The 25867-nt window shown below is 43.4% G+C and overlaps 1 protein-coding gene across 4 annotated transcripts in view; it reads left to right on the forward strand.

Moving 5' to 3' along the window:
• The window catches only part of KCNK10 (potassium two pore domain channel subfamily K member 10), a 173788-nt gene that overhangs the window by 111891 nt on the left and 36030 nt on the right, over nt 1–25867 (forward strand). For all 4 annotated transcript variants that reach the window (XM_055132987.1, XM_055132989.1, XM_004610244.2 and 1 more), the window contains exon 4: nt 9233–9393. In XM_055132987.1, the coding sequence (XP_054988962.1) occupies nt 9233–9393 (161 nt within the window). The remainder of the gene's footprint in view (nt 1–9232; nt 9394–25867) is intronic.

Below are 25867 nucleotides of genomic sequence, written 5' to 3' on the forward strand. Positions count from 1 at the left end.
TTCTGACCCAGCGCTCCCTCAAGTGTCTGGGTGGGGCTGGGCTGAGGAGTGCAGGGGGGAGGGGAGGCAAGCCTGTTCCGTCGCACACTCCTCCTTCCTGTTGCCCCAGATAAGCGTTTCCTGGAAATCTGGCTCGACTGCCTCATTCTCAGGCTAGTCCTGTCTCTTCCATTCTTCTGAACTGATCAAGTTCAGGGGATTCTGCTGAAATCCCTCTACACCATGTATCTTACAGTTAGTACAAACAAGAATGTTTCTCTTGAAGTTCAAGGTGAAGCCATCATCTGAGAAACTAGATTTTTGCTAGCGCTGACTTGCCACTGATGAGCTTTTCATCATGCTCTATGCTTCATGTCTTTACTTCCCCCCCCATATGGCTTCTGTCTAATCTCATATTTCTCTCTTTCTCTCTCTCTGTATATGAGTGTGTGTATGTGTGTGTGTGTGTGTGTGTGTGTGTGTGTGTGTGTGTGTCTGTGTCTGTGTTGGTTTTTAGGTCACACCAAGAGGTACTCATGACTTACTCTTGGCTCTGTGCTCAGTAATCATTTCTGGTGAGGTTTAGGGGGCCATATGAAATGCTGGATTTTGAACCTGAGTCAGCCACATGCAAGGAATTCTTGTACTATCTTTCTTGTCCTTCATCTTTTTTTTGGGAGGGGTGGGTGGAGAGAGGATAATCCTCACCATAGCGTAGAATATAGAGATGATATCTATCTCCTGGATCACCTGGAAAAGGGTTGCTAGTTTTCTTCCCGACACAATGAAGTCATATAGCAATGAAAACTCTCATCCAGGGAGCTTTCTCAGGGGATAAGAGTACATGCCTTTCATGTGCCGAGTTTAATCTCTGGCTCTATATACCCCCCTGCCCTCCTCCTCTCTTCTGCCTTGCCAAACAGTAGTGCATCCCTAGACCAAATCCCTGAACTCTCAGACGTGCTCTTAAGAATTTCCAGGAGTAGCCCCTAATTAAAAAATTCCCATCAGAAAAATGGGAGACATACAGATACAACTAACAGCCCATAGCAACATCAACCCTGACCAGGAGAATTCCTTCTTAATATCTACTTATACTTCGGGAAGACCTTCTGAATTTATTGTTATCTGTTGTTCAATTGTGCCTTCTGGGGAACTCTTCCTTCTCCCTTATCCTTCAGGCCTATATCTTAAATGGTATTTGAGAGTCCATCTTCCTTAGGGAATGCACATATTTGTTTGGGGGCCACAGCTGGTGGTATATACAGGGGCTACTCCTAGCTCCTTACTTGGGAGTCGCCCCAGGTGATAATCAGAAGTTCATGCAGGGATTGAACCCAGCCTTCCCGAGTGCTAAGTATGTATCCCGGCCTACTAATCTATCTGGGCTTAGGATGTACATATACAGTAATTGACTTCTTCTAGACACAGATTTTAGAGGCGAAGGGCTGTTTGAGGCAATGATTATTGTTTTTGGTTTAGAATCATTCTAGACTCTTTGGGCAGTTAAGAATGTCTATGCGATACAAAAAGTTTGGGATCAATGAGATTGTCATATCTCTTTTAGAAAGCTTCTTAATCAAATTATACTGTGTACTTTATACTTACAATCATCAAATATAATTAAGACCAGCTATTATAAATATTATAGGTAGGCATTGCACTAGTGAGTCTGAGCCCTAGATAATTTTTCAGACATTTTAGACTAGAAGGTGATAATCTTGCCCATAATCATGTTCCAGACAATCTGTCACATAGCCTCAAACAGAAGAAGCAGGATAATCTGGCACTATTTGGTTATAAGGGCAAATCCTCAGTAGCAACTGAGGACATTTCTGTAGGAGATCCCAGGAAACCAGTGTTAGGTTAAATCTAACAGTCTTGTCTACTATGTGGTTGGAAAATGTGGGATTTCCCACATTTTAGGGTGATTTGTAGAAAATGAATAAAACTGAGGACTTCTGGGCCACTTTATGAGGTACTTTTTTTTTTTTAATTAGTGAATCACTGTGAGGTCCTGTTACATACTTACAAACGTTCGTGTTTGTGTTTCAGTCATACAATGATTGGTTACCCATCCCTCCACCAGTGCCAATGATCTCAGTATCCCGCCCACCCCTCTCCCCCTCTCCACCCTGCCTCTGTGGCAGGGTGTTCCCTTTTGTTCTCTCTCTCTTTTTGGGCATTGTGGTTTGCAATAGAGGTATTGAGTGGCCATCATTTTCGGTCTATAGTTTATTTTCAGCAGCTTCCAACCCGAACGGGTCCTCCCAGCACCCTTTACTTGGTGTTCCCTTCTCTGTCTGAACTGCCTTTTCCTCCAGCATGTGAGGCCGGCTTCCAAGCCGTAGGGCAAACCTCCTGGTCCTGATCTCTATTATTCTTGGGTGTTAGTCTCTTATTCTGTCACTTTATATTCCACAGATGAGTGCAATCTTTCTATGTCTGTCCCTCTCTTTCTGACTCATTTCACTTAACATGATATTTTCCATGTTGATCCACTTATATGCAAATTTCATTACTTCCTCTTTTCTAACAGCTATATAGTATTCCTTTGTGTAATGTACCAGAGTTTCTTTAACCAGTCATCTGTTCTTGGGCACTCCGTTTTTTTCCAGATTTTGGCTATTGTAAATAGTGTAGCAATGAACATACAAGTTCAGATGTCATTTCTACTATACTATTTTGCCTCTCTGGGGTATATCCCCAAAAGTGGTATTGCTGGGTCAAATAGGAGCTCAATTTCTAATTTTTTGAGAAGCCTCCAATACTGTTATCCAAAAGGGCTGAACCAGTCGGCATTTCCACCAGCAGTGAAGGAGAGTCCCTTTCTCCCCACATCCACTCCAGCACCGGTTGCTTTTGTTCATTTGGATGTGGGCCAGTCTCTGTGGTGTGAAATGATATCTCATTATTGTTTTCATCTGCATCTCTCTGATGATTAGTGATGTAAAGTATTTTCTCATGTACCTTTTAGCCATTCTGATTTCTTCTTTGAGAAAGTTTCTGTTCATTTCATCACCCCATTTTCTGATGGGGTTGGATGTTTTCTTCTTGTGGAATTCAACCAGTACCTTGTATATCCTTGATATCAGCCCTTTTTCAGATGGGGATTGAGTGAATATCCTTTCCCATTCTGTGTATTGTCTTTGTATTCTGGTCACTGTTTCTTTAGAGGTACAGAAGCTTCTTATTTTAAGATAGTCCCATTTGTTTATCTCTGTTTCCACTTGCCTGGTCAGTGGCAAGTCATTTTTGAAGATACCTGTAACTTCAATGTCATGGAGGGTTTTGCTGATTTATGAGGTATGTTTTAGAAAAGGTAAAGTTTTGAAAAATATATTCCTGTGTCTGGTATAGGACCCATGAGACAACATGGCACCATTCTTTAGTGGTGTGTATTAAAAAAGATAGTAAAAAAAACAACCTAATTTTCTTGTTTTATAAAATGACTAAACCAGTGGTCTGTAAGATATATTGAAATACACTATAATTACATTGGTATGCACATAGATGGTAGTTATTTTGTCGACTTGTTAGAATCCCAGGGGCTTGGTTTATTGAACAACTGTGTTCATTGACCCAGATAATATTATATGATTGAGGAAGGGTGGGTTCCATCTGCAAAATGAGGGCTATTTGATATGCAACAATTTCCTGCCCCCCTTTTTTGTGTACTCCTAGGGGAATATCTGACTTTGTGCCAATATCTCAGTCCTTGGTTTCTGCTGTCTTGCATGTATTCACCCTGGTCCTGATAGTCATTTTTTTCTCAATGATCTCCCTGTTCATTCTTGATTAGAGGCCTCAGGAGAAAAGTCACCTCGTCTAGAGTTTGTTCAGTGCCTTGCATATGCGTGGCTACAATCATTAATTCAGAGATGTACCTGAGATCTAGATTAGGCCAATAAAAATCTCAATTCCTGGGTTTTTGCTTGAGCTTCGAAGGAAGTGATTTTTCCCTCTTATTACTGGAGGTAAACCTGCAGAAATAGAACTCGTCTCTTTTTTCTTGATGAGTGCCTCTGCTGAGAGCTCAGATTAATACTAAAGAAGTTGAACAAGAATAGTGTGGAGATAGCTCAAAGGTCTGGAGTGCCTGCATTGTCTGAGTCCCTGATTTAATCCCAACCCCTGACACTGCATGTCCCTGAGAGCATTACTGGGAGAAATGGACACAGATTATGGGGGTCTGGAATCACTCCGTAATCTTATTATTATTATTATTTTATTTTATTATTGAATCACCGTGAGACAAAGACTTACAGGTTTTCATGCTTATGTTTCAGTCATACAATGATTGAGTGCCCATCCCCCCACCAGTGCCCATTTTCCACCACCAATGGTCCCAGCATCCCTCCCACCACCTCCACTCTGTCCTCCTGGCCCCACCCTGCCTCTGTGGCAGGGCATTCCCATTTGCCCACTCTCTCTTTTTGGGTGTTGTGGTTTGCTACAGAGGTAGTAAGTAGGCATCATGTTCGTTCTATAGTCTATTTTCAGCCCGTATCTCCCATCCCTAGTGGGCCCGCCTAGCACCCTTTGCTTGGTGATCCCTTCTCTATCAGAGTTGCTTCTTCACCTAGCATGTGAGGTCAGCTTCCAAGCTGTGGAGTAATCCTCTTGGTACTAATCTCTACTATTCTTGGGTGTTAGTCTCCCATTCTGTTACTTTATATTCCACAAATGTCACTCCGTAATCTTAATGTTGGTGGAGACTGAAACTGTCTCTACTTTTCGTGAGCTTGTAACACCCCCATGAAGTGGAGCCTTCATCTCAGATTATTTTCCCTTGGGGATATCCCTAAGGAATCTCTATAACAAAGATCATGGACCTTTTAAAGGGGAGTGATCTACTTTTCAGATCCCACAACCTGTGTTCATTACCTAGACTACCTATAGAGAGTTCATAGGGGTAATAGAATCTTTGAAAAGTAGCTACTCAATCTCCAAGGTCCTGTTTTGTTTAACAGTATCAAACAGTTCCTTTTATATAGTACATCTAAGGCTCGGAATATAGAAGGACTTACAAGCACATCACTGTATCACTATCATCCCGTTGCTCATTGATTTGCTCGAGCAGGTACCAGTAACATCTCCATTGTGAGACTTGTTGCTACTGTTTTTGGCATATCGAATATGCCATGGGTAGCTTGTCAGGCTCTGCTGTGTGGGCAGGATACTCTTGGTAGCTTGCTGGGCTCTTCGAGAGGGACAGAGGAATTGAACCTGTGTTGGCCGAGTGCAAGGCAAACGCCCTACCCGCTGTGCTATTGCTCCAGCAAGAAACCTTAGAGTATATAAATTACCAATTGCTTGATTGGAAAATAGAAGAATTTAGATTTGGGATCTTAAGACCATGAAGGAAGCAATGTTCGTCCAAGCACAGAAAAAAAAATTCAGGTTCATTTGGGGGGACCAGTAGAAAAACAGTGCTCCATCACGCAGTGAGTACCCTGCACCCTGCCCTCTTTTTCAGTAGCTAGTTCATATTTTTTCTTTGAAAGAGCCCATGTCCTTTGAAATGCCCTGTTTTTCCTAAGAGGATCATGAAATTTGATACAGAAAGTTCCTGGTGGTGATGGTGGTGGTGGTGTGTATGTGGGGTGTTTCTGTCCAAGGAAGCCACCTCATGCTCTTCATTGTAGGATCTGGAACTGCATTCTAGTTTCTAGAATTGGCATTCACCTGGAGGGATGATCTACGTCCTTTGTGCTGATGCTTTTCCATAAAGTATCTCTTGCAGAAGCATAGCAATGATGCCTTCTCAACAGCCTTGGTGGGTGGGGGGGGTGTTACAGAGTCTGGGGGTTGTTTGTGTGTTTGTGTTTCTTGAGGGGCCATAGCAGGTGATTCTCAGGGCTTACCCTGACTCTGTACTCAGGGGTCACTCCTGGTAGTGCTCAGGGTACCATATGGGTGCCAGGGATTGAGCCTAGGTAGTCCACCTGCATGGTAAGCACCCTGTTTGCTGTACTATCTTCTCAGTCCCCAGATTTTAGTTATTGTGATGACTTTGCATTGAGCTCCCAGATTTTACCATTTCAGAGAGAGCCACTGGCTGAATCTCAGATGGTTGCCTGTAACTGTGTCCCCTGCTTGGGGGTCTCAGTTTAGACTTGGGCCTGTCAAGGTGCCTAGACAGTGATTTTTCCTTTACCAGTACCAGACTTGGATATTTAATTTCTGACTTGGAAACAGTGATGTTTGTGGCTAAGGTTTACTGAGTGCTTACAAGGTCCAGGTCCAACACTCCATGATGCATGGCACAGGGAGTCAGGTACTGTTATTAACCTAATTGTACTGATGTTGAGGTTCAGAGAGTAATATAACTGGCTCAGTATCTCAAGGTTAGTCAGCAGGGATCATAACTTCATTCACCGGGACCAGCTATGGGGGAAGAGTGGAATTTCCAGAGGGGAAATAGGAGCCAACCATCTCTTTCTTCTGAGGCTTAATTTTCCCAGAAGCATATTGCTTACGAGTGATTCTACCCCAGAGAAGAACTCAGGGCAAGAGGGTAATTGCTAATCCTTACCGACAGCTTACTTTGAGCTATGCTGAACATGAATTTAATCTTCACAGCTCTCCCAGGCCATACATGAAACCATTGCATCATTAATAACTGTTGGGGAGCTGCTAATAGAAACCACATCTTTCCTTCTTTCTTTATTTACTTTTTGCCCACACCCAGCAGTGCTCAGATCTTGCTCCCAGCTCTGCATTTGGGGATCACTCCTGGTAGGGCTCAGGGAACCATAGGTAAACCTGGGTCAACTGTGTGCAAGGCAAGTGTCTTACCCCTGTACTAACTCTCCAACTCAGTCCTATCTTTCTGTTATGGACAGTGGGCAGAAAGGTCAGGGAGATTGTGCAACATCTGTGAGTTATGGAAAAACTGGGATGGCAATCCCTGTGGCCTTTCCTTCTCTGTTCTTCCACGTGTTCTGGAAGGAGGTGCAGTGCAGTCTCATAGATCCTGTACCAGCAAATCTATCCCAAATGTAAGTTCTAAAATTTTCCCAAAGTGACAGGTTTGTGGATCAAATTGGAAAGGTCTCTCCAGGTAGTTCATCAGATGCAGAGTTCATCAAGTGCACATGTGTTTGTATACACACAAACACACACAATCATGCACAAAAGAAAGTTACTCAAGCATGACAGTTACTCCATTATTTTTGCTGTGAATAAGTGGCCTCACATAGAATTGCAGATGTATTGGAGGACTGGGGAATGACTCACTGATAGAGCACCTGCGCTGTTTATGTGAGGTCCTGCATTCTGTTCCTGGCATTGTAAAAGCAAAAGAACAAACCAAACATATTTGAGTATTACTTCATTAATGACCTTACCCAAGAACTTTGCTTTGACTTCATGTTAGGGATATAGTTTGTGAAACAGGGAAAAGTAAGGTGTCAATTATAATAATGATGATGGTTATGATACTGTTACTTTGCATTGGTATATAACTTCACAATACATACATTTCCCCCACATTTTCCTTAAACTCCTTCAAAAGTAAGACTTAGAGAGACTGGGTCTGAGAACAATCAGGTTGAATGAGATACAATTGGATCTGGAACCATCTTCTCATACTTTCTCCTTGGGTGACATTAGAATGTTCCCTGAGCACAGTATCTTGCTGAAGAGTAGGGCATATCCTTTTGAAAATCTACTCTTATTAGAGCTAAGAAGGTGTCTCATGATGGGTGCCTACCTGAGATGTCAGACCAGAAGAAAACTTGCATTTCCTGAATCAGGTAACTAACATCACAAATGTTTTCCACAAGCTACTAAGACATTAATCATTATAAGCTGACATAAAGTTGGCTATAATACATATTTATTCCCTTTTCAATAGAATATTATGTTAATCTCCTTTAGATTCATCTCGCTTCCTAAAGATACCTGAAAAAAAGAGTCCCAGTTCCCCCTAACACACCACTCCTCCTAATTAAACCCGAGTGGTGGTGAGCAAAAGAAAAGATTAGGCTGGCTTGCCAGAACTTTCATTTAAGAACATGGAAACTATAATTTAAATAATTTGTGATAAGAGCTTTGAATGGTTCTGTCTAGAAAATTGAAAGGGAAAATAACCAGGTGACTCATTGCCAAAAGACAAGACACAACAAGGAGTCCCATAGGCCCGGGGAAGGGGGGAGGTGTGATGGAGTAGTTGACAGTACTATTTTTCACTTGTGTTGCATTCCTGACATGCCGAGGGCTGCATACTCAACAGGACAGCCTAGCATGGAAATTGAACCAGATCCTGTATGAACTCCTTGACTAGAGGAGAACTGTCAGATGATTATCTCGACCCAAGTTGGCATAATACTCAGTTATTTTTTTGGCATGGCAATAGATACCAAGTCGCTTAAACTCTCACCCCAATATTAATTGTGCTAATGCAATAAGTGTTTCTTTTGGCACTAGTTTCTTTAGTTCCATCCATAGTGAATTATCTGTACTTAAGTTATTGGTGTAATTTCAGATGCTGATATTTGAAATGCATATCAGTAGAGGTGCTTAATACAGCTTTAGTATCCACACATATGTTTTGTACCTTTGGCGAGCATCCAATAGGTCTAAGGTGTCTTAAGTGAGTGAGAGGAGAATGGACTTTTAGATAAAAGGCAGTTTCGAGTAAAGAGAAACAGGAGTGGAGCTAAACATCACAGCCAGGAGGTGACACATATTTCCTTCCTTCACTCAACAATCAGGTTTCCTGGGGCAGAACTGGATGATCCAGTGCTCCTTTCTGAATACATACTACGCTACATATCATTCATCACACTGTGAAGCAAATAGTGAAGAGAGCCATGAAGTAAGACTGAAAAGAAGTAACTTGGATTTTCAAATAGGATAAAGGCAATTGTGACTCCTTCTCAGATGCTCAGAGTTCCTAAACAAACATGTCCATTATGCTTGGTGTTTCTGAAATGGACAGTACCATTTTCTATCAGATATGCAATTTTGGGTAACCAGTTTTCTAAGATGGGACGGAATTCACTGGATCCAGGAGATTGGGGTCTCCTTACAATTCCCTACAGGGCGAGAAAGTAGAGGAGCAAAGGAATAGTGTTCTGAATTTATAGAGAAGTTCTACTCTGAGCCTTTGAAATGAAATTCTATGTCCTAACCCCCATGAAAGGGGATGTAGGGACCTTTTGAGAAGTCTGTGGGGTCTTTGCTTCATACTTTTGTTTCTCTGCCACCTCATGACTCTCCTCTTTTTTTCAATATTTCTCACCAGGGTATGGGAATATTGCTCCAAGCACTGAAGGAGGCAAAATCTTTTGTATTTTATATGCCATCTTTGGAATCCCACTCTTTGGTTTCTTATTGGCTGGAATTGGAGATCAACTTGGAACCATCTTTGGGAAAAGCATTGCAAGAGTGGAGAAGGTCTTTCGAGTGAGTACTGCATCTACTTAAACCCCATCCTCTGTGATCTAGTTGGTTTTAGCCTGACCAGAGTCAGAAGAAATGATCAGAGCATTCTCGAATCAAAATCTTCTTTTAATGAACAAGTCCAATGTTATCATCATATTTTATATTTGACCAATGGTCCAGTGCCTAAATTTTCTTCCTTTCAATTTCTACCTTTAAAATAGTATTTTCAGAATTTACACACAAGAGGGTTAAGTATAAATTATACATATAAAATTTCTGGATGTGATGCATATCAGTTTCTTCTTGATGATTGGAGTTGGTTCTTTTTTTTTTTTTTTGCTTTTAGGGTCACACTCAGTGATGCACAGGGGTTACTCCTGGCTCTACACTCAGGAATTACTCCTGACGGTGCTGGGGGACCATATGGGATGCTGGGAATCGAACTCGGGTTGGCTGTGTGCAAGGCAAACGCCCTACCCCCTGTGATATCACTCCAGCCCCAGCCAGGCACATTTTAACTTCCAAGACTTCTGCCAGAGCCTGCCTTTTCCCAGTATTGCTTTGGTCTTTGTCTCCTTATGCCCTCGGCCCCGACCCCATCTCTTTCCATGGTTCAGTACTTTGTCAATATTGCTTTGTTGTATTTGTTCAACATGTTGGATATTGCTATTATTTTGATGTTGGTTATTGCTAAGATGTTGGTTATTGCTACTATTTTCATATTTTTCCCCTCGAGAATTTTTATCCTCAAAAATGGGACAACAATTTCAAGGAAGTTGTTTACTAAAGATGTCAATAATGGCAGGCATGCAGAGTGAAGGTCACTAATACACTTTAACTCACACCCCTTCATATGATTTAGCACTGCATTGTAGCATCGTCATCTTGTTGTTCATTGATTTGCTCGAGCAGGCACCTGTAATATCTCCATTGTGAGACTTGTTGTGTTTTTGGCATATCAAATACACCATAGGTAGCTTGTCAGGCTCTGCCATGCGGGCAGGATACTCTCAGTAGCTTGCCAGGCTCTCTGAGAGGGACGGAGCAATCTTACCCAGATCTGCCACTTGCAAGGCAAATGCCCTACCTGCTGTACTATCGCTCCAGTCCCATATGATTTAATTAAAAAAATTTTTTTTGCAGTACTTGGGTGTAAGGTTATGTCTACTCTATTTCTCTTTATTAACTCAGTTCTCAAGTCTTTCATACCTGCCTCGGGAAATTTTTTCATATGGTGACATAATACTTAAAAATGACAATTAGTGGCCAGAACAATAGTACAGCCTGTAGGGTATTTGTCTTACACCAGGGCAGCCTTAGTTCTATCCCTGGCATCCCATATGGTCCTCTGGGCACCACCTGGAGTTATTCCTGAGTGCAGAGCCAGGAGTAACCCCTAAACATCTTCGGGTGTGGGCCCAAACCCAAACTCAAACCAAACAAAAAATGACAATTAGAGACATTTCCAGAATCTAACAATAATGGACAAAGATAGATCAGTTGTTAATTCTAAAGATGGCTTATTTTTTCTGGGGCTGGGGTGATAGCACAGTGGATAGGGCATTTGCCTTGCACGCGGCCGACCTGGGTTCGATTCCCAGCATCCCATATGGTCCTCTGGGCACCGCCAGGAGTAATTCCTGAGTGCAGAGCCAGGAATACCCCTGTGTAATGCCGGGTGTGACCCACAAAGCAATAAATAAATAAATAAATAAACCTTAAAAAATAAAGATGGCTTATTTTTACCCTCTTAGACAGGAACTCATAGGTTAAGATTTCCATTAGATGATTGCAAGGAAGCTCCTCAGTTTAATTTTTTTAATTTTTTTATTTTTTGGTTTTTGGGTCACACTAGACGATGCACAGGGGTTACTCCTGGCTCTGCACTCAGGAGTCACCCCTGGCGGTGCTCAGGGGACCATATGGGATGCTGGGAATTGAACCCGGGTCAGCCGTGTGCAAGGCAAACGCCCTACCCGCTGTGCTATTGCTCCATTCCCGAAGCTCCTCAGTTTAATAGTGTCAGTTTTTCCCCCTTTCCCACCCTCCCCCTGCCAATAAAATTAAAAAAAATAGTCTCAGGTTTTGCTAGAGTTGAAGGAGTTGAAGTAAAGACTAAGTTGCATGCTGGATGTATAGAAAGCGCTTGGATTAAGGTGAAACGCGAAGTTAGTTCAGAACTGCATCTATTTATCTCCTAATGGCAGGCTAGCTCTGTGTTAAGATTTCATCAGAGCAGCTTGGTGACCTTTGGGTTTTTCTGGAATGTCTCTTAACCTTTGTTTCCTAATTGCTAGTGGGCCAGCCGACATCATTAGCACAGGTACCTGGTTCCTTAGCGGTCACCATGGAAACCACCGGTCCTCAGCCTCTCTGCTTCTCAGATGTCCAGTTTTCAATCTTGTTTCCACGAGCTGTTTCCAGCTTCTTGGCCTTCCGGCCCTCTGAGTCAACAACATTAAATTTGTCACATCAAACAGGCCAAACCACACTCAAATAGAGAAATAACTGATCTCCCATTTTTGATTCTTATGGAGCTTTTCTATATCTCTTACTGATTTCTAGAAGGAAAAAACTAACACTTTTTGAAATCCTTTTTAGCAAAAAACCTACCCCCGAAAAATAGGTATTTGGGCGGTTACTCTGGTTAAATAAAGAAAGCAGTTGCAATCATTTTAACTATATCTGCTACCAAATTTGGGGGCTTGGTTCCTGTAATAAATTTTAAATTATTAGTAGAAATACTTTTTCTCTCCCTCTTCAATGGATCACTCAACAGATTTGAGTGATAAAAAATCTTTTTTTATAATTTTTTTTTAAAAATATCTCACGTTTCCTATAGTGCTGATGACCCACCCAGTTCCTTGCAACTCAAAGGCTGGGTGTTTTCTAGGAAGAAGACAGTATATTGCCATGTTGGCAGTGCGCAGAGGTGTGACTCTGCAGATGCATGTATTTGCAAATGCACTGGCCTCTGGCAGAAGACGGCTGTTGGGGGGGGGGGTGTGACTGAGTTCCAGAACAAGTGGAGGCACAATTCCTAAATGTTTTTAGGAGAATTTGCAAAAGCTATGTGTTGTTTTGTAGAAACTCTCAAAACAATACTCAGTTTTCTTCTTTTCTTAATGTCAAATTATCAAAAATATTTTTCTTGTTATCAACCGATAGCACAGCGGGTAGGGTGTTTGCCTTGCACATGGCCAGATTCAATTCCTCCGTCTCTCTCGGAGAGCCCACCAAGCTACTGAGAGTATCCCACCCGCATGGCAGAGCCTGGCAAGCTCCCCGTGGCATAATCGATATGCCAAAAACAGTAACAACAATTCTCACAATGGAGACATTACTGGTGCCCGCTCGAGCAAATTAATGAACAATGGGACGACAGTGCTACAGTGCTTGTTGCAGTTATCAACCACAAGATCACACAAAACCTCCCTCCACTCCCACAAACACATTTGAACTCCACCTAAAAGAGAGTGACTCTTGGGTCAGTTTTTGAGAATTGAAAGTTGTGCAAATCAGCAAAGCTTGGGGTGGTGAGTTCTGAGTCTTTAGTTCAGTTCCCAAAGGAAGATTTATCCCAACGCCCCCCCCCCCCCCGCCCCGGCACTGCCTTCATCTCCCCTTTTCACCCACTCTTTTTTTTTCCTTTTCGGGTCACACCCAGCGATGCACAGGGCTTACTCCTGGCTCTGCACTCAGGAATTACTCCTGGCAGTGCTGGGGGACCATATGGGATGCTGGGAATCGAACCCGGGTCGGCCGCGTGCAAGGCATACGCCCTACCCGCTGTGCTATCGCTCCAGCCCCTTTTCACCCATTCTTGCTTAGTGGTGATGAAATCTTTTTTTCTCATCTTTATTCTCATAAAGAAAGTACTCTTCATCTTTACTTTTCTTCATTGGTTGAAAATGAAACATGAAGTCAGCGTTCTAGATGCCAGTTGAGGTGCCATGGTTTGGGTTCTCCCTCCATCCCTCAAGTCTGGGCCTCATGCTAAAGGATTGCTGAGGGTGGTTGTGTTTTTTTTTAGGAATGCTTTTGGTGGCAGAGTCACAAAATGTCTGATGTTGGGGTTTTCAATCCGGTGACTAAATAAAAACTCATTCCCTTCAAGTTCAAATGAATTGAGACAAGGACGCAGGAGTCAGCTGGAGATCAAATGTGAGCTTGACTGCTGAGACACTGGTCAGAGATTGTAGCTATAGCTCAGATGTCAAAAGAACTTACTCCCCACATTACCCAGATTTAGGTAGACTGCCTGTTATGTTAGTTTTTGGTGGTTTTTATAACAAATGATCACGAAGGGAGAGAAAACCACATCATCTTTGCAGTTCTGTAGGTCAGAACTTGGATTGGCTTTGCTGAGAGCTGTGCTCAGGGTACAGACATAAGATGATTTATGGGCAGGGCCTGCACTGGAACCCGAGCTCCTGTGATCACCTTTGCATGTGTGCCCAAAATATTTACAGTTCCATGCATCCATATATGCCGTAAAACCAGTGTGGAATTGGGGCATTGAAACTTAAAGGCAAATTTGCAGAGTGTCTTTCTCTGTCTTTATATAACATAAGAATGCTTCCTGGGACAAGGGCCAGGAGCACTGGTCCACAGTTGGAGGTTTGCCACAAGTGGTGGTGGAGGAAGGGAAGTTAGAAAAGAGAAGCGTCCACTGTGACAGCGATAGTTGAAAATGATCACTGCACAAGAACTGAGTGCTGAAAGTGGGTAAAGCGATGAACATGATAAATTTCCAGTACTTGCATTGCAAATCATAATTAGTGCCCAAAAGGAGAGAGAGAGAGAGAGAGAGAAAAAGAGAGAGAAGAAAAGTGCCTGCCATAGAGGTGGGGAGGGAAACTGGGGACATTGGTGGTGGGAAATGTACACTGGTGAAAGGCCGCATGTTGGAACATTATATGACTAAAACCCAATCATGAACACCTTTGTAATTGCATATCTCATGGTGATTAAATAAAAAAATCTTAATAATAAAAAGGAATGTTGCTTGAGTTTCCAGATATCAAGGAAAGATATCTATTTGGGATTAACAGAGCTGTCCTTAGGCTGCAAAAACAGATTTTGCAAGCTGGCAGCCTCCTTCCCCTGCTGTGCGCTGGCTCCTGTGAGAGCCCAAGCTGCTTGTCACCAGACAGGGATGTCACTGGAAAACTGGCCACACATGGGTTGGAGCCCGGGTTCTTACTCTGAGCTGGACTTTGTCCTTTTGTAGGAAGCAGCCACCCTTTACATCTAAATGATCTGCAAACTTTGTGATGTCGCCTCTTAAACCAAAGAGTTCTCATTTTCTTCTTTGACCTTCTCACCCCATCCCTCCAAGATTGCAGCAGGAATTAGGCCTTTCAGCTGAGGGAGCCCACACATAACTGATGAGTAATGACACGTTACCTGGGGCTTCTGGGGACTGTGTTTACTGGGGATCCTGGAGCCTGCTGCGGGCTTCAGATGGAGCGTGACAGGTCTGGTCTGCTAGCTGTTAGCGTACTGATCAGTCACAGGAACTGCAGGAAGCACTGGAAGGAGCAAGGGCCTGGCAGGAATCAGGAAAGTCCTGAAGAAGTCACTTTGAGAATTCTGTTTCCCTCTGGTGCCTTTGAGGTTAGCCTCTGGCACCACTGGGATTAACAAAAAAGAATCTTCTTTTAGAAAGATTAAAACCTTTATTTTGGAAGAGGCTCGTGTTTTTTTTTATAATGATTATTACTTTATTTAAAAGATTTTAAAAGTTCTTTTCTGCTGAATATTTAGGGGGCATTCACATTTTAACCTTTATGCTTTAATGTTTTATATATATATTTAATTTTATTGAATCACCTTGAGATAGTTACAAGCTTTCATGTTTGGGTTACAATCACACAATGATCAAACACCCATCCCTCCACCAGTGCACATTCCCCGGTATACCCTCCCCTTTCCCACCCTCCCTCTGCCTCCATGGCAGACAATATTCTCCATACTCTCTCTCTACTTCTGGGCATTATGGCTTGCAACACATACACTGAGACGTCATCATGTTTGGTCCATTATCTACTTTCTGCACGCATCTCCCATCCCGACTGATTCCTCCAGCCATCAGTTTCTTAGTGATCCGGAAGAGGCTCGTATTATTTTCAGGTCTGTGCATCTGTTTCATTTTGTTGGTAGTAGAAGTGTTTGTTTATTGGGGTGCTATGCTCTGGCAGAATTAGGCGGAGGGGTGCAAGGAGGATCCTGTGGGAGGCAGAGAGTCTCAGGAGTACGTGTGTGTGTGTGTGTGTGTGTGTGTGTGTGTGTCTGTGTGCCCCCTGAGTGCATCAGACATTGAAAATTCTCCAGAATTCACTCTGAATTCACAAATGGATATTGTGAATTGGAGCAGAGAGAAGGTTTCAAGTGAACCATTGTTTTCTCACTTCATCAAGGGACTTCAAGGGGTTGGGAGCTAATTGTTTTAAATGCTAATATTTTTGAGAGCTTGTTTGGAGGGCTGCAGTGATAGCACAGCGGTTAGGGCATTTACTTGGCACGTGGCCGACCTGGGTTCAATTCTTCCATCCCTACCGGTAAGCTACCAAGAGTATCCCGCCCACATGGCAGAGCCTGGCAAGCTACCCATGGCGTGTTTGATATGCCAAAACCAGTAACAACAAGTCTCACAATGGAGACGTTACTGATGCCCGCTCAAGCAAATCGATGAGCAACGGAATGACAATGGTACAGTGACACAGCTAATATTTTTAGAGCTTTATTCACTCGTTCTCTTCTAAATTAGCTTAAGGAGTTGGTCTAGCCTCAATGACAGGAAGGACGTGCCCTTGGGAAGAGCTACCTGAACAGCCCTTAAAGCAGGCCCCATGCCGGGCTCTTTTGGTCTCCTTTCCTCAGGTGCGGGATTGTTGGGCTTCTGTGCCCTTGGCGTGCGCGATGGGGTATCCGTCAGCGATGTCCTGTATGTTGTTGGAGGTTTGGCGCCAACTCCACACTGGCCTCTGTTCCAGTAGCATTAGTAGCTCCAGTTATGACCGCCAAAACTGTCTCTAGACATTAATAAATATTCCCTCCAGACAAGATTGCCTAGTTAAGAACCACTTTAAAAAATTGAAGTCGCATTGGCTTATAATAGTGTATGAGTTCCAGTTAGATAGCCTTACGAATCAACATCTGGATTCTCCCGTCATACCCACTGCCAGCGTCCTGGTTTCCTTTCATCACCATTGAGTTGATCCTTTTTACTCGATTTTCATTCTCCCTCCTTTTCTGGTAATTTCTATTTTTTTTTTAAACTAAACATTTGTTTTGGTGTTTTGGAAAGGCCATTTTATTATTTTTTTCATTTTATTTTTTTTAAAATCTTTTTTTTTTGTTTTGTTTTTGAGTCATACCCAGTGGTACTCTTGGCTGTTACTGGCTCTGTGCTCAGGAGTCACACCTGGCAGTACTCAGGGCATCGTACTATAACAGGGATTGAACCTGGGCCTCCTGTGTGTAAAGCCTGTGTTCCATCTCTTTGTCTATCCCTCCAGCCTCTGAAGAACTATACTGGGGTTGGAGAAATAGTATAGTGGGTCAGGCACTTGTCTTTTTTTTTTTTAATTGAATCACCATGGGATAGAGTTACAAGCTTTCATGTTTGAGTTATAATCATACAATGATCAAACACCCATCCCTCCACCAGTGCCCATTCCTGACCACCAATTGTCCTCAGTATGCCTCCCCTTTCCCACGCTCCTCCTGCCTCCATGGCAGACAATTTCCTCCATACTCTTTCTCTATTTTGGGCATTAAGGTTTGCAATACACGTACTGAGAGGTTATCATGTTTGGTCCTTTATCTACTTTCAGCACACATCTCCCATCTCAATCGATCCTTCCAACGGTCATTGTCTCAGTGATCCCTTCTCTATTCCAGCTGATTTCTCCCCCAGTTCATGAGGCAGGCTTCCAACTATGGGAATATTTCTGGCCTTTGTGTCTACTGTCTTTGAATGTTAGTCTCACATTATAGTTATTTTATATCCCACAAATGAGTCCAGTCCTTCTATGTCTGTCCCTCTCTTTCTGACTCATTTCATTTAGCGTGATACTCTCCATGTCTATCCACTTATAAGTGAATTTCATGACTTCATCTCTCCTAATAGCTGCATAGTATTCCATGTACAGATAAGGCACTTGTCTTGAATAAGGCTGACCCTGGTTCTGTCCCTGGCACCATACCCTGAGCAATGCTCAGGGTGATCTTGAGAGCAGAGCAAGAGTTAGCCCTGAGCATAGCTGGATGTGGTCCCCCTTAGCCCCCACCTCTTGGTCCCCTGCAGGACTGAAGGTACATGCTCTGAGCTGTTTGCATCAATGTTTCTCATCAAATTGTTCAAGGATTGTGCTATTTTTGCTCTGAACTCTCCTCTCTCAGGTGCTGGGTCCTTCAAGAGGGCTTGAGAGAGTGTGTCTTCTGGGAGTAAGATCTACTCTCTAATGAGAGGGAGATGCCTGGGGATCTGGCCAGGGGAGAGGCATAAAGTTAGACTTTCCTCAGCAGACGCCATCTCAGTCGCTGACCCTGTGAGGACTGATCTACTGTGTGGGTCTTCCTCTTTCTTGGCTTATCTTTGACAGTTGGCCCGTGTCCACTGAGTTTTTCCGGTTGCTGTCTGAGATCACTACGGGGCTGTTTTATGGCTGCTAAGATGCATCTTCATGCTGCTATAAAGAGTAAAGCGATCATACTGCTTAAAATATAACTGCTTAAAATATCGCCCGAGTAAATGTTGAACATGAGACATTTTTAAAGGTGGCTGGAACAGACTCTCTTTTTCTTTCTGGTAAACTTTTGATCATAGATCTTTTCTGGGGGAATCAGATGGTTATGGTGAAGTGGATTCCACATGCTGGGGCCTTTGTTTTTTATTTTTTAATTTAAAAAAGTTTAATTTTTGATTTTTAGAAATTGAATCACTGTGAGATAGACCCAGACAAAGCTGTTCATGATTAGGTTTCAGTCATGCAGTGTTCCAACAGCTGGGGCTTTTGTTGGGAGACTTGTGCTTATTATTTTGTCCCAGAGGATTTGGTGGAGGGTTGTGACACCCCAGTCTTGAAGGCAAGAGCTAAGCTGCTAATCTGTTGTCAAGGTTTGCTCTATGCCTTGCTACACATGGATCGCTTTACTCAGCCTAGGCTGTACAGCAGCCCTGTCAAGAAGACTGTTGCTTGGGGGAGGGGTGCTGGGGAGCCACAGAGCTGGGAATTAGTTCTAATAAAGTGTTTGCTGCTTCCCTCCTGCTTGCCATCGACACTCCCACGACCTGTGAAGTGGCCAGGAGACCAGCGTCCTGCCCAGTCTGGACATCAAAGTCCTGGTCTCCATTGCAGGTTCCCAGGCTCCTTGTCGATTTTTGCAGGAATCATTTTCCGAAGAAGACAGTGAAGTGAAATCATTTTAGGAGAAAGAAGAGAGAGAGAGGGAGATAGATAGATAGATAGATAGATAGATAGATAGATAGATAGAGAGAGAGAGAGAGAGAGAGAGAAGGGGAGAGAGATATGTGCTCATGAAAGCATGTGTACTTCTCCGGATGGAGGAGAGAGTGAGATGAGAGGACCCCGAAGATGAAAAGCAAAGAATTCCACACTCCAATGTGACCCTTGCAATGGAGCGTCGCATCAAGGGATGAAGTTGCATGCCCAGAATAGAGGGCGGTGGGGTACTTCAGGCTGGAGTGTGCCCCGCTCGCTTGCTTCTGCAAAGTTGGCTTTAGAGCCCATTTTTCAAGCTTCACTGCCTTGGGATTTTCAGTGAAGATTGGAGTCTATACTGACAAGGGGACAGTCTTTAGACTTTGGCCTTCTTTCATATTCTTTTTTCTTTTGTTTCATTTGGGGGATACAACCGGCAAGTGCTCAGTGCTTACTCCTGACTCTGCACTCAGGGATCGCTCTTGGTTGGGCTCAGGGGATGACGTGGGGACATGGGGATTGAACCTGGGTTGGCCATGTGCAAGGCAAACACTCTATCCACTGGCCTATTGCTCCGTTCCCTCTTCTTTCATATTCTTATCAGACTTGCTGTTCCTGCTGAAGCACATTGTCCAACTTATTTGGTTCCAGCCTCTTTTTCAGAAAAATATCTACTTAACACCCCCTGAGTAAAGAAAGTACATTTTCTTCTTTACGTTTGCCTTGCACTCGGCTGACCTGGGTTTGACTCCTCCATCCCTCTTGGAGAGCCTGGCAAGCTACCCGTGGCGTATTCGATATGCCAAAAACAGTAACAAGTCTGACAGTGGGGACATTACTGGTGCCTGCTCGAGCAAATCGATGAACAATGGGACAACAGTGCTACAGCACTACATAGACAAATAGAAAATTCCCTGCATGCCCATTACACACAACTCTTACTGCCCCCCTCCCCTCGATTGTCCAGTGCTCCACTTGGGGAAATGTGAGGAAACTTAGGACTCCACCTTTCTCTTTGCTAGCTGGCCATATTCATCCACAAAGGGGTCCAGCCTTTTCACCTTTTGTGTTGGCACAGAGTAATTACTTTTCAGATCATATCTTGCTTTTCATCCCCCCAAACTAATTACCAGGAGGACTCCCCCAACCCACCTGCTGGCCTCTCTCTCTGCTTATGTCAGGATTATAATTGTGGGGCTGGAGAGGTAGTACAGTGGGTAGAGAGTGCTTGCCGTGCATGTGGTCAAACCAAGTTAGATCGATCCCCAGCATTCCATATGGTCCTTCAAGTTCTCTAGAAGGGGTCCGTAAGTGTAGAGGCAGGTTTAAGCCCTGAATATATCTGGGTGTGGCCCCAAATAAATAAAAGGTTTTAATAAAAAGACTAGGATCGCCTTCTCCATGTTAGGAAACAACTGGAATGCTTAGATTCTGTGATGTGTTCAGCCTCACCTTGCCTGTCAGGATTCCAAGCCTGGTCTCTGTGTAGCATAGTGGGAAAGTGTGGATCTAATAATTTTGCAGCCTTCCTTTGCTTGTGAGGTAGAAATAGCACCTAATAGTTCAGGGGAGTCTGCATGAAGGGTTTAGTAAGAGTTTATCTGGAGACAGATAAACATGGCCTTTGAGGAAAAAATTACCATCTCCCCCACTTCCTGTAGCTGCTCTCAAAGAGTTTTAATTATCTAGCTTATTACATCTACCAGTAACTTGAGTTGGCCATAGCTTCTGAGTCTTCTGTGTGTGGAGAAAGTGAACATCAATTCTGCCTTAATGTTCTTCTCTCTAAGAGGTGAATCTAGGGTTTTGGCGCCCTCTTGCTCATGTCTTCCTGTGTGATGGAGGACATATCAACAAGGGTGTCTGTCATCGCCATTGCTGGAAGACCATGTTTTCCTATTGGTCATTGGGAGACCATATTCTCTACTCTCTGTGCTTCTGTATAATTGCTGCAGCTGCTACAACCCACCCAGTGTTGATGATAAGAGGAACTTAGGACCCCAATCCAAGCCTCTTGGTGGACTGAGGCATATGGTTTGCTCTCAAAAATCAAAAGCATTCTTTTCCCCACTTTTAGATCCATTGCATCATTCTAATTTCTACTTTAGTGTGCTTGAAAACCTGGAGTTTAAAGGGATGAAAATCAAGGTCTTTGACCTCAGGGCTTCCTACATGCAGTGTAGGTCCTATACCACTGATTTACATCCTAGTCTCAAGATCTATGTCTATTTTATAGGGGCCATGCCTGGCACGGACCTGGTGCTTGTGCATGGCCACCAGGGTCATGCTTTGTGGATGCCCTGAGATACTGGAAATTGAACTCAGGGATTTGCACATGCTGGGCATATAATCTGTCTTGAGCATCTCCACCTTACCTTTATCAAGATCCTAATTTCCGCTGATGTTGTGACTTGTTTCAAAACTCAGTGAAAACATATATGATAACCTTTCAGTACTTGCATTGCAAACCATAATACCCCAAAGGGAAGAGAAAGAGAGAGCGCAAGGGAGGGGGTGTTGGGGAGGAGAAGAAAAGTGTCGGCCACAGAGGTAGGCTGGGAGTGGGGGCAGGGAGTGGTGGTGGGAGAGAAACTGGGGACACTGGTGGTGGGAAATGTACACTGGTAAAGGGACAGGTTTTTGAACGTGGTATGACTGAAACCCAATCATGAACAACTTTGTAACTTGTGATACAATTTTTAAAAATTAAAATAAAAAACAAAACAAACAAAAACAAAAAATAAGAAAAATTGTATAAGAAGATCTTTCTAAACTGTCTTCTCCAGAACATCTTATGACATTCATTATGATTCATTATACCCTAGGTTCTGCCTATTAAAGAGATAGTCACTTCCTAGATTTGTGAGGGTTTAGTTCACTAAAACGTTTAAAAACTCCAAGAAGGAGCTGGAGTGGCCGCTCCTGAGCGCAAAGCCAGTTTTTATTTATTTATTTAAATTTTAAAAAATTTTATTGAATCACCATATGGAAAATTACAATGCTTTCAGGTTTAAGTCTCAGTTATACAATGCTGAAACCACCATCCCTTCACCAGTGCCCATATTCCACCACCAAAAATAAATTAAAACACCAAAAACCCAGTATACCTCCCATCCTGCCCTCCCCCTCCCTGAACTGATAAGTTTCACTTTACTTTCTCTTTACTTTGGTTACATTCAATATTTCAACAAAAAAGTCAGTTTTAGGTGCCGCTTTTGCAACTGCCTCTTACCCTTGGTGATCGTTCTTCTCTTCACTTGGAAGAGGGAGAGGAAGAGGATGCAATCTGAGTGGTTTCTTGATTGACAACAACAGCAGCCCCAGATTTTAGGGACCCAAGGACATGGGTCAAGTGGTAGAACATATGCTTTGCATAATCGAGGCCCCATTGGCTTAATCCCAGCATCATATGGCCTTTTGGGTTTGACCTGGGCTAGTACAATAATTCTTCATGTGACTTTGGGGGCCTGAAGCACTTCTGAGCACTTTGGGGACTGAGACCCACTAGAAGCAGGTATTATAATCATAAAAGACAAAAGAAAACAAAATTTTATTTTAGGATCTGAGAGAGAAACTTAAGGCAAGTTAAGGCACTTGCCCTGCTTGCAGCTGACAGGGGCTGAATCCTTAGTACCACATAGTTGCCTGAGCTTTGCCAGGTGGGTGCAGCCCTACAGGCCTCCAAGCACTGAATATATCCAGGGTGTCCATGGAGGTCCTTGAGCACTGACAGCGTGGCCCAGGTCATCCCTGGCATCAGCAAGCCTGAGCAGAAGTGCATACATGAAGTGCATACATGAACCCTTGCGTTGAACTGTCCACCTGCTTGGCTGAGAATTGCCAGGATGGATCCGAGGTTTTCTGAGCACTTCTTGGGACACCCTCCCCCAGCATACAGTCCTCTATTTTTGATCTTTGCGTGTTTGGGCCTCTGCAAGCCTGACAGAGCTTCCAGCCTACCATCTCTTGACCCATTTCTACACTTCCCAGGTACATTTGAGCTATGAATTGAATGCAGCAGTGTTAGTAGCACTCACATTTTTATTGCTATCATAAAGCCAGCTTAATCGGTGGATGTTTGCCCGGGCTCACAGGTTGCCAATTTTTACAGGTAGGTTTGGTTCCTCTTGAAAGCACTGATTTAATAGAACAATAATATTTTGCCCTTTGACTTAACTCTGGACTTCAAAATAATTACATTTATCAATGTCAAAACACTCCCACACTTTCTTTTACGTTTAACATCCTGACTCCGGGAGCCAAGCCAGATACACTCCAGTGGAGCTGCCAGCAAGCTGGGGTACCGAGGAATAAGGGGGTGGCCTCCCCGAGTCTTCGTCTCAGACATGGGTCTGTGATGGTGTGTTTATGCTAGGGTGGCTCTGAGGATGGTCTGGAAGTAAGTGGGATAACTATGTCAGAGGTCAGCCATAGCTTTATTTTTAATTTAACTTGATTTCTATTTGATTCATGGAAGTTTTGTTTTTATGTTTTGCTTTCCCAAAGTCACCTCTAGTTTCCCATAGACTTGGTTTTTAATTTTTTTTTTCTTTTGGGTCACACCCATCGATGCTTAGGGATTTCTCCAGGCTCTGCGCTGAGGAATTACTCTTAGCAGTGCTTGGGGGAACCATATGGGATGCCAGGGATTGAACTCAGGTCAGCTGCATGCAAGGCAAATGCCCTACCCACTGCACTATCTCTCCGACCCCTTAAATTTTAAAAAATTTATTTTAATTTTATTAATTTTTTTACAAAGTTGTTCATGATTGGACTTAAGTCATACAGTGTTCTGACACCTGTCCTTTCACCAGTGTATGTTTGCCACCACCAGTGTCCCCAGTTTTTCTCCCATCACCCTGCTTCCCTCTGCCACTATGGCAGACACTTCTTTTCTCTCTTCTTCCTCTCCTCTTCTCTCCTTCTTCCTCTCCTCTCCCTCTCCCTCTACTATCCCACCCTCCCATCCTTTCATTTTGGGCATTATGGTTTGCAATACAGATACTGAAAGGTCCTTTACCTCCTTTCAGTACTCAGTTCTTGCCTAGAGTGATCATTTCCAACTATGACCATAGTGGTCTCTTCTCTATCCTAACTGCCCTCCCTTCCCTACACCCAAGGCAAGCACCCAACCATGGACCAGTTCTCCTGGCCCCCATTCTGTGCTTGGATATTAGCCTCATACTATGTTTTTTTTTTTTATGTCCCACAAATAAGTGCAGTCATTCTGTGTCTGTCCCTCGCCTTCAAGTCAGCCGTACCTTGAGGAGGCTGTGCTTTACCAAAGAGATTGTGCTTAGACTTGACCTCTAGGGTGAGGTATGTCTGCTGCAACAGGGCTGCCCCAATGCGAGTCCACCTTTGCTGTGGGCCCCAGCCTCAGCCACATGCATTCCTGTCAGGGACACGGACTTTGTATTCCTGTGAACAATACTGCACTTGTCCCTTTCTGAGAAGAGCCGCATTTGTGCATCACATCAGCCTCTTGGAGTTCCTGCTTTGGCACTTGGAAGTTTACTGCCAGATAAAGAGTTTTAATGGTTTGTTAGTACAGAACTAACATCCTGTGAGTGGTGGGTCCCCAGGGGCCGGATGTAGTATTGCAAAGGATCTGAGGATTCTTTTGTGCCTCAAGCATCACTGGCTGACAGAGGAGTGTCTGCACATGAGTGGCACCCGGTCCTGGTGTTTTTCAGAGGGGTGGTCAGCAATACTTCTCTCAAGCTTGTGTTTGAAGGTGTTGCCTGAGGTCTGAGCATCTTTTTTCTTTAATTTCCTTGATATGTTTCACATTCAGTGGATACCCAGGTTTATTGCTGGCTGGGGATTGAGGACTTTCTTCTTCTTTTGTAAAATGTGCCTATCCCATAACCCTCCAGCAACTCTGTGAAGTAGACAATTATAGTCCTGGCTCTACAGATGAAGATACATGGAGGCTCAGTGGTGTGAGATAATGAGCATAGGGTCCTTGGCCGGAAAGATAGAGAACAGATATGCCTTCAGGCCTTTGGCACAGGACTGTATTCTGACAATGACAGTGACGGACAAGTAGGCAGAGAAGAAAACTGAGGACATCCTATCCCCCTTTTATATGAATGTTCTTGTCTTAAAATTTTTTTTAATTGAATCACAGTAAGATACATAATTACAAAGTTGCTCATGATAGGGTTTCAGTCGTATTCCAACACCTGTCATCCCTTCACTAGTGTACAAATCCCACCACCAGTGTCCCCAGTTTACCTCCCTCCCCCTCCTCTATGGCAGGGAACTTTCTTCTCTCTCTCTCTCTCTCTCTCTCTCTCTCTCTCTCTCTCGCTCGGTCTCTCTCTCTCTTTCCTTTTGGGTCTTATATTTGCAGTACAGGTACTGAAAGGTCATCAGGTATATCCCTTTAACTACTTTCAACACTCAGTTCCTGTCCAAAACGATCATTTCCAACTATTTTTTTTTCTTTTTTGGTTCATTTTATTTTAAGCAATGTTGTTTACAAAACCATTATTGGTATGGTTTCATACATAAAAACCCCAGCACCAAGGAGAGGGTCCTGGGCTGGAACTATGGCCATGCTAAGAATAACAAAAGAAGACCATCACTTGGGGGTGGGGGAAGTTTGGGAAAATTCTAGATGAGCTAATTTAGCAGAGGAAAGTCTGTCCACTTGCCCACTTCTCTCCCTGAGACGTGTACTTTCTTACTCTAGGGCTCATTTCTTAGTCTGGCATCTCCAACTAGTATTGTCATACTGGTCCCTTCTCTATAAGCCTAGTTCTCCCTCTGGGAGAACCTGGCAAGCTACTGAGAGTTTCCTGTCCTCATGGGAGAGCCTTGCAAACTCCCTGTGGTGTATTCATATGTCAAAACCAGTAACAATGATGGGTCTCATTCCCCTGACCTTGAAAGAGCCTCAAATGTGGCACCATTGGAAAGGACGAATAAAGAGAGGCTTCTAAAATCTCAGGGCTAGGACGAATGGAAACGTTACTGAAACCACTCAAGAAATTTGATGATCAACGGGATGATGATGATGATGATGATGGCCCCTT

This window comes from Sorex araneus, chromosome 3 (genome assembly GCF_027595985.1).
Source record: "Sorex araneus isolate mSorAra2 chromosome 3, mSorAra2.pri, whole genome shotgun sequence".
Lineage (NCBI taxonomy): Eukaryota > Metazoa > Chordata > Mammalia > Eulipotyphla > Soricidae > Sorex > Sorex araneus.